This window comes from Meleagris gallopavo, chromosome 6 (genome assembly GCF_000146605.3).
Source record: "Meleagris gallopavo isolate NT-WF06-2002-E0010 breed Aviagen turkey brand Nicholas breeding stock chromosome 6, Turkey_5.1, whole genome shotgun sequence".
Classification (NCBI taxonomy): Eukaryota; Metazoa; Chordata; class Aves; order Galliformes; family Phasianidae; genus Meleagris; species Meleagris gallopavo.
In genome coordinates, this window is record NC_015016.2 from 27495832 (window position 1) to 27505563 (window position 9732).

A 9732-nucleotide genomic window follows, 5' to 3' on the forward strand; every position below is an offset into this window, starting at 1 on the left:
CCGCCGCCATAGCCCTCCCGCCTCGCCCCTCCGGCGGGCGGCGCCGGCCTCTCCCCTCGTTTTGCTGGAGCGGCGGTGCGGAGGCAGGAAGGGGGTTAGCTCGGTAGCGCGTTGCGAGTGGCGGTGTGTCGCGGTTGGCCTGGGGGCTCCGCTGGGACGGCGTGGCATAGGGCCGGGGCCTGGCTGGGGGAGGAGATGGGGAAAGCTCAGCTAGGGGAGTCTGAAGAGCAGCTGCCTTCTGTTACCGCCCTTTCCCTTAAGCATGGCTGTTGAGCTGGGGTTTTCCATTTTGGAGGTAGGAGTGCTCCCGTCTGCATGCCTGGCAGCTGCTCCCTTTTGCTCTCCCCGGGAACAGGCAGTGGTGTTCCTGGCACTGATGTACAGCTGCTTCCTCCAGGCAGCTTTTCCTTTGCCGCTGGCAGATTGTGTGGGCCATTTCTCCAGGACTTTCCCTCGCTGACAGCTGCAGTCAGGCTGCAGCCATATCAAGTTTTGAACAAATGGCCATATCCAGCTACCGGCTGTGCTGAGTCAGTATACACCGTAGGCCCTGCTGGATCCCCTGGGAAAGTACCACAGGTTTCATGCACTTGTATTTGCACCCAAAGCTATCTTAAGCTCCAGAACACACTACATGGACTCGTCATGCAGCTAGTACAGGCTGCTCTAATCATACCATCAGTACTTGGAAGCTATTTTGTATTTGCAAAAATATTTCACAGAGTCATAGAATCACAGATTGGCTTGGGTTGGATGGGACCTTAAAGCTCCAACCTTCTGCCATGGGCATGGTTGCCACTTACTTGACAGGCTGCCTAGGGCCCCATCCAACCTGGCCTTGAACTCCTCCAGGAATGGGGCATCCACACCCTTGCTGGGCAGTCTGTGCCAAGGCCTTCTCACTCGCTGAGTAAAGAATTACCTCTAGTCTCAATTTCCCTCTTTTACTTTAAAGCCATTCCCCCTTGTCCTACCGCTATTAGACCGTGTAAAAAGCCACTCCCCTTCCTGATTGTAAGTTCTTCTCAAGTACTGGAAGTCTGTAAAGAGATCTCCCAGGGACCTTCTCTTACCCAAACTAAACAAGCTCAACAGTTTGCAATTTTATGATGTAAGCAAAAATGATCTTACTGATGCTGGATATAGTATGTCATTTACTAACCCCATGGTGTTCTTTAGAGATGTTTTGCTTTATTAACTGCTGTAACTGAGATCTCTAATACTCATGTTAAAAGAATTGCCTTTACAAATTATGGCATATCACTAATATGCTCTGAACATTTCATTTACTTCTACGTTTTTCAAAGTTAAGTATACGAACAGAGTTTTCTGAATGCATACTTTTAAAAAAGTCATGCATAAAATAAATCTGCAAATGTATTGCAAGCTGTACTCCTGATGGTCAGCTGTGCAGCTTGCCTGACATGAGCTGAGGAGCCCGTTCTTTGAACATCCATCTCATATCTATGAACCATGATTCTCAACAGGAAAAAAAATACTAAAAACAAAACTCTAGAGTGAGCGTAACATAATTGTTGATGTCTTTTTTTTTATCAATTTAAAGTAGAAACTATTAATTTAATATCTCTTTGCTTTATATTTTGCTATAGTTTGTGAGGGGCCATGGTTCACATATTAACTTTGGTGTGTGTATTAATTTAGAGTCTGAATATGTATGTGTGACAATGTAATGACTTATGCAGGATCTTGTGCTTAAAAATGTACTGTGTACTGTCAGGCAGTAGAGAAACAGCTGAAGATCTGTGGCTTTAAGAGGAACGTGGATGTCTTGGTGTTGTATCTGGCTGGACAGTAAGTAGAATGTTTCTCTGACTTTTACTGGAAGTAGAACACAGTACATGGTAATCATAGTGCTTTCTGTAACAATCCCTGAACATCATTTATATGTGAAATACCATCTTTATACCTAGTCTGTGCATGTTGTGCAAAAAGAAATGGCAAAGAAACACAGGGACACAGGGAGCAGAGCTGCATGAGCTGTGAAGCAGTTAAGCGCCTCAGCCCTAGGCACGCAGTCCTCCTCTAGCAACCCAGCATCGCTCGAGGGTCTGTAAGTTCACAGAGTTTTGCATGAACTTCTACCACAGGGAACAGAGACATGAAGCTTAATGGGCTGATCTCTACCTGTTCTAACTGGCTTGTAAGTCTGGGTGGAAAGAGTATCAAAACAGCAAATGAAGAAACACAGGACCTGCCCAGTCTGAGAACTGCCAAATTTCTGACCTCCCTGAAGAAATCTGTTGTTGCAATAGCAAAACTCAATGGTACCACCTTTGATATTACTTGCATCTTGGCTGTTAAGAACTGAAGGGAGGGCAGGGCAACATGAAGTGAGTACAAGAGCTGTTTGAGGCAGGCAGCACTGATCAGAGAACTGATCTCTGGGAGCTTTGTGAAGCAGCTGAAGAGATGGGGCAGATGAGGAGAAGAAACCATGCAAAGGGAAGGAAGGCAAAGCTTTCATGAACCTGTGGGTGATCTGGGTTGATAGAGCTGTAGGATGAACATGCTGAGAGGCTACCAGAAAGAGATGGATACATGACAGGATAAATTCCAAGTTTTTGAAAAGCATACTTTGAATTTCTGGCCAGGGCACAATTCCAAGCGTTGCATACCTGTCTGCAGCCTCACAACTCTGTCTAGAGTTTGTAATGTTGATATTGTGTAAAGAACTAACATAGTGTAATAATTCAGGCAAAGGCCTTCAAGGTCTCTATGTCCTATGAATGCAACAAACAAACAAACAAACAAACAAACAGGTGTTAGGGGATTTGAGAATTATTTACTTTGCTTTTAATGGCAGTGAAGTGGCCTTGAAAGTCTCAGTGTATCCCCTTAGCACATCTCCTGATTAACATCAGGAAGGAATTCAAAACTCTGGAAAGTAAGTATGAAACATCTGGTTACTGTTAAATTATTATAACATTTATTTTAGAAAGAAGAAAGCATAGAAAATCTTAGTGAGGAAGATATTTACATACTGAGATGGTATGTACAGTCTTAATAAGTATATTTTCTGATGTTAAATATTCTCGCTGGCTTTGAAATACTCCTTGCTATGGAATAAAGAAAGAATAAAAGAATAAAAAGAAACAGGAGTCAGATATAGAGGTGATCTGTCTTCCCATGAAACCATTTTAAGAAAGATGATGCAAGCTTGTTTCTTTGATGATTGAAGAGAACGAATTTTCTTTTATTCTATCCCAAATTACCTTGAACCTCAGCCAATCTCAGAATCAGAATATGCTTTCTTAAGTGTTAATTTGACATAATTTTCTACTGGCTAAAGTAGGAAAAAGTAAAAAAATAAAAAAATTAAAGTCAATCAAATTTGAGGGAATCAAATTTTACTTTTAAACTACTACTGTTAAAGGCATGTGAAAAAATTTACATTTAGTCACTGAAAGCTGTCATCCTAGGATAACTGATTAACTTAGCAGTAGGTAGGATAAGAAAGCTGGAGGCCAGAAAGTATCAGTTTGTAAGAGACATGCAAAGCCTGGAAGGCATACAGAAAGGGACGTGCTCCTCTAAAATGTTAGAGGAATTAAGCCCTACCTGGGGCAAATTAAATGCCTTAATGCTGCAAAGAAAAAAAAGCACAACAGATTAGGACTTGGAGATAGACAGCCTCATCTTGGCTGTTACAATGGAGTAAAGCCAATTAAAATGTAAACCTGTGTGGAATGGCAGTGACAAAATATCGGGAAATTTTGGCTTTGCTATCTGAAACATAATTTGGCACTATACAGGTAAAAGTCTACTGAAAAAAAAATAAATAAATAACTCTGGAAGAGCTCTGCATTTCCTGTCAGCTCTCATGCACTTATCTTTATTACCTGCAGAAATGTATTTGCTTGTGACAACAAATTAAGCACATAAATACGTACTTGCAGGCTTAGTTTTTAGGGGTGATTTGAGGAGACCAAATAATCAAATAATCAGTTAAACAGAGTAGCTGCTTGGGACAAGCTCATACTCAGAAATGCATGAATTAAAATACAGCACATCAACTTTGTGGTGTTTGCTCCTGGTATTTTTTTTTCCAAATACAAGATAGAAAAGGTGCCCACTCCTTCCTTGTATCTGGAAGGGTTCCTGGGGAAAAAACACAAAACACCTGGGAAGAGGTACTTGACTTCACAGCTGGAACACAAGCAGAGCAGATTAGGCTGATGGTGTGAGATTAATTCCTACCAATATGGTTAATTCTTTCTGAAACGCTACCCTGGTCATGCAGAATGTTCAAGACTCACATGAAAATTTTATTGTATCAATTAAAATTGTAAAGGTCATCTACAATTATTTGAGAGAAAATCAAGAACGTTTATCTAAAGCAGTGAAAAACAGCAACAATTAGTGAAAATTACTCAACAGCTCATCCATATTCTCTGGCTAGTAGGTAATTTGTTATTTAGAGCACACCAGCAAGCTCAGCTTCAAAGAGCAAGGTACACAATTAAACTGAAATCCCTACAAGACTATGGGAGAGAGATCCAACCTCAGTCAAGGTATTCATTTAAAACAAGACTGCTAATAAATATGAATACTAAGTTTATAAAAGAAAAATGTTGAAGAAGGGCAAAAGATTTCACAACATGCATTAATACAAAAGATAAGAAATTTTTACAGCAATGTGCTTGTTGTCTGTCTTCTCTTAGCATCTCTGGCATCATGGCCAAAGAATTCATACTGTCCCTTCACAACATTTTTCCTTTTATGTTTGTGTCCCCCAGAATGCAAAAATCCTCCTTCTGTGTTCTCAGTAGAATTTCCACCATCTGCAAAGTAGATGAAATAGTGTACTCACTGAAAAATATATGCTTTTATGGAAGAAGAAATTAATGTATAACTGAGTTTGTTCCCATTTCTTTACCATTTGCTGCTTTGTTATGCTTTCACGTGTTTATCATGCATATGTTATCTCTCCCTTTTGTACTGTCTTTCTGCTATGTTTTCTACAGAATTGTTGCTTTTCAGTGCTTACATAACATTAGTTACCAGAAATCACACTGCTTATGAAGTGATTAAGCACCACTTTATTTTCTTCCACTAGAGGACTAAGAAGTATTCCAAGTCTGTCACTGTTTCATAGGTTGAGGTATTTGTGGATTAACAACAATAAGGTAATGTAATAAAGATGTGGCGTCACCTAAATATGTTTGAATTAAGGGACTTTCCCAGGAGAGTGTTTAGTATGACAATGTCCACATTAAGTTCTGCAGTATGGTCCTAAGACAATTCCACAAGCCATGTGCTGCACTTGCTCCACCTGCGCAAGTCTAGATGATCATATTTACTATGTCCTGTATGAGTTCTAAGACAATGCTCTGTAAAAATAGCCAAACACTACAGTTTTCAACCAAGTCTAAGCATGTTGTATTTTAGAGAAAATCAGCTACTTTGTAGTAGGAGGATTGTGTGATTTAGAAATCTGCAAATATTTAGCCAACAGTTACCAAGCGTCTTACTGAATCTAAACCTTACTAAAAAGGGGAAATTTATAAAAGACACTATTTTCTACCCTGCTTTTAAATACTATACAGTAATTTACATGACTTTCACAGAGGACATGAATTCTTAAAACACCAGAAGTGCTTGCTCAGGTCAATAAGTAGCTCTGTGAGGAGAGAAAAAAATAAATTTACATTCCATGTAATGGAGGAGTATATGCGTATCTGCTGCCCCAGGCTAACATCAATTATATAGCATCTTATGTCAAATTTGTTGAAAGACCTGTGGTTATCCAACTATTCTCAAAGAAAAGCAAAACTATGGATATGTGAAGAGGTTGAACTAAAATCACAGTATAAAGCTTTCCATTTTACATCTAAAAGGCACTAAAGAGTAAGGAGAAATGGCCTGTTGACTGTGAACATGACAAAGATGGAGAAATGCCATTTTATATTACAGGTGTGTGTGTACCCACACTACAAAAGGTACAATAATCACTGCAAAGAACGTGACTGTTTTCAGATTGCTATTGTCACTCAACCATGTTTTTCTGAACCTTAAAGTAACTTTTAATTTCCAACAGGAAAACTTACTTTTCTCTTTTTTTCAACTTTCAGAAGATACATAGAGCAAAACACATTTGTCTTGAAGTCACTGGTATAATTCAAGATCTAAAATCATTCCTGCGCTAGCAAATTACATTACAGAAATCAAAATGGTGTCAGGAATCAAATTATATTTGTTATCCTTGTATTTATACTGTAAGGATAAGCAGCTGTGCAACATTAATGCTCTCACCTGTTTCAAGGGCGAGATTGGCATCCCCTTCCTGATATTAACCTTGCATTCATATCAAGACTGCAAGATTAAAAACTTCCTATAGTAAAACAGTTTTTAAAAGACTATGTTCTATAACATTAAATTTAGACTGTTACATGATAGTTTTTTATAACTCTAATTTCAGATTCAAGATTTAAGTTTCTTAGAGAAAAACTGCTGTTTGACTGAGCTCTACCTTAACAACAATGAACTCACAGATATATCAGGTATCAATCTTTCCTTTTCAGATTGCTGAGCTGTACTTTCTTTTTTGTGTATTGGCAATCAAATTTGTAACAGTGAATGGTAGCCAGTAACTTAATGGTTGAAAGCTCACATATATGTGTAAATGTTAATTATTTTCTTAGGGATTTGATTTGTTCCAGTATACTTGAGTGGTAATAAACTATGAATTCACATCAAGTTTATGCTGGTTCGAAGGCACACAGTTGATATAATTACACTTACACATACATCAGGCAATTGTAAAATATTTTGGATCCAGCACGACCATATCTTATATTCTAAATGAATATTTTAAGTTGTTTTTCTATCAGATGATTTGCAGTCCTCTTGCTGACCAGGCATTGCAGAAGCAGATAGAAGAATGTCCTGGGAGCCATTCATTTTTACGTGATGAAAAACTGTAGCACTGATAGACTTAGCATGAAAATGAAAGATAATTAATTAATTAATAAGTTGTCTCACTTCCTGTAGTTTCTTCATTATGTATTAACATTTATAATCAGAAGTGTTTTGCAGAAAAACATTTTTATTGCAAAGTTCCATTTATTACTTATAAATCTATATATATTTCGCATGCTCTTGTAGATTTAAGTAGCTGTGCCATACCACCACTGAATTTCTGAATGAAGAGGCCAAAGCATATTAATACATTTGAGGGTTTTCGATGTTTGAAACATTAATATTTTACTATTATCAGTTCCTATAAAATATTAAAATGAGAATTATGTTGATTAGTTTCTGTGAGATCTTGTGGAAAAATGGATGTTTGAAAGAAAAATATTCAGGCAGAAGAAACATTACAGTAGATACCAACATAGGGGTTTAACAAAGTGTGGGTGTCATTAGCAGAGAAATGTGGATAAGAAAAACTGTGTAGAAATTGGAAAATGAGCTGTTGAAACCAGTTGTGGTATGACAATGTGAACATGTAGTCTGGGTCAGCCACTGCAGTGCTTGGAATAACTTCTTAATACGTTAATAGTAACTTGAAATGGAACTACTTTCTATAGGTATAATCTATGAATTGCTAGAAAGGCAAAGGCAATATTAGGTAAGGATAAAAGGAAGTGGAATTAAAGATTACTGGGATATAGGAGTCTATGGGAACTGTTGAGTTATGGCCTGAACCACTGATTGATCGCGGGACGTGAGGACTGAGCCAGGCTTGGGAGCACAGGTGAAGGCAATTCAGCTGTGTGACCAGAAGGGGTGGAGCCTGGCTGCACCTCTCCTAGACCCATTTAAGGGCTGACTGCCACTGGGAAAAGATCTCTTTCTGGAGATTGCTCTTTTTGGAGTTTTCTACTGTGAGCCTAGGACACAGGTGAGCATTTCATTTTTGATTGTTTTTTTTTTCCACGACGATAATCTTTCTGACTATAAACCTGTAAAATACTGTCCTAACCACACCACTCTTCTAACTGTACTTTTGTTAATTGTACAGGAAGGAAGGAAGGGATGAAGAAGGGAGCTGGTACAAATGTTTTGGGTCAAGAATGATCGAGAGTAATGAAAAGAACTAGGGTCAAAATAAAAGCGCATTGCATTCAAACAGCATGACCAGGAATGCAACAGGGATATTAAAACCTCTGATAGAATTTTTTTTTACTATTCTCATGTAGGGTCCTATAAAAATGTAGACCTGGGTATATAACAAGAATGCAAAATTCAGTGTGCAACATAACAAAATAATTATCTAGATAAATGTGATGACGGTATAATGAGAATAATTATTTTTCTTTTCAGGTGCTCTGAAAAACTTGCATTCATTACAGATTCTGTTGCTTCACAACAACCAGTTAAAACAACTTGGTGAAACAGTGAAGGAATTAAAAGGAATGATAAGCTTGCGGACCCTAAGTAATACCTCATTTTTGTTTTGCAGAACAGTGAGCAGTAGTTTTTAAGAATGTCTTAGCAGGATGTGTTTCTTGTCTGTGCATCATTTGCCAATAGCTTCTGAAGCTAATTATCAATTTCAACCAAATTTGACGGAAGTGACCTGTAACACATGAAAATTCTATAGAGACTACTGCTACTAGGCTTTTGGCTGCTGGCTAACCAGTCTTCTGCTTAAGTAGCTTGGAGGCAGTCAAAGCCATGTGCTGCTCCCTGTTTGTAAGGGAAAATGGGAGAGTGCTGATTTATCATAGAGGTGACGGGAGACAAGAAACTGGTGTCACTGTTCTTGAGAGTGCATGGAAGATTATAGATCATGGAACACAAATTTCTGTCTTGTTAATCATATTCTTTGTAGAACTTAGAATCCGCACAGAAAGATGCAGAAAACATAGGCTTTTAGAGTCTAAGAATAGACATACTCTGGTATAATAGTATCGAAGTGGCATGATTTTGATATACTAGATGGAAATGAAGTTTCAAATTAAATTATAGAAGGTAGTGCTGGCACCACTAAGCTAGCAGCCTGCAGGAAAGTAGAATTCAATGCTATCAAGCTATTGAAAGTATAGGCAGTCATTGTGCGTGGTTCCTGAGAGAATGTTGTTATAGGTCATGCCAATCTCTCAGTACTTTGAGAAACACAGGAAACAAGTTTCTTGTCTCTCTATCACAATTACTGAAGGTGAATATCATCAAACCATACCTCCTTAAGCAATCAAAAGTTGACTGTCTTGATCACAGGAAAGGACAAAATGGCTTGCAATGTACAATTTTAATTGAACTTGATGTTGGTCTGAGATTTACAAACAAACCAAGTGTTTAGGAAGACAATGTGCTGGCAAAATTATTCTTTTTTTTTTCATTATGTGCAAGAATGGAAAACAGCTCACATAAGAACTCAGTTGTTTGAAGTGGTTAGGCAAAGTCTGGACAGATTCAGATATCGTATGTATGAATGGTGCTGTCACTTGAATTGAATGTTTATAGCTCTACCAATTAACATGGAGCTTCAGAAAGCACAGGGAGTTTGAGCTTGTTGCAGTTAACTGTGGGAAATAGAGAGAAATAGCAGATAGTTACAGTGCTACTGAGTCATTATGAGTGACATTCACAAAGACGCTGTGGAAACTGAATGAATATTGGACTGGCCACCATTATAGAAAAGCAATTATTTAAAACAACTTTTTTTTTTTTTAAAGGCTCTTCAGTTCAAAGATATGACAATAAATCGGTAGAAGAAATGTAATATTTTACTTTACAGTCATTCCCTGCTAACCTTTACAATCATTA

At 38.2% G+C, this 9732-nt stretch overlaps 1 protein-coding gene across 5 annotated transcripts in view; it reads left to right on the top strand.

Moving 5' to 3' along the window:
- The first annotated feature begins 109 nt into the window (after positions 1–109).
- LRRC72 (leucine rich repeat containing 72) overlaps positions 110–9732 on the top strand; it is a 31420-nt gene continuing 21797 nt past the window's right edge. For 3 of the 5 annotated variants that reach the window (XM_031553917.1, XM_010712733.3, XM_031553918.1), the window contains exons 1-5: positions 112–295; positions 1739–1812; positions 5078–5147; positions 6440–6521; positions 8287–8400. In XM_031553917.1, coding sequence (XP_031409777.1) covers positions 263–295; positions 1739–1812; positions 5078–5147; positions 6440–6521; positions 8287–8400 — 373 coding nt within the window. In that variant the 5' untranslated portion in view covers positions 112–262. Of the gene's footprint in view, positions 296–1738; positions 1813–5077; positions 5148–6439; positions 6522–8286; positions 8401–9732 lie in introns of all 5 variants that reach the window. The other 2 variants (XM_031553919.1, XM_031553920.1) reach the window with 2 other exon arrangements.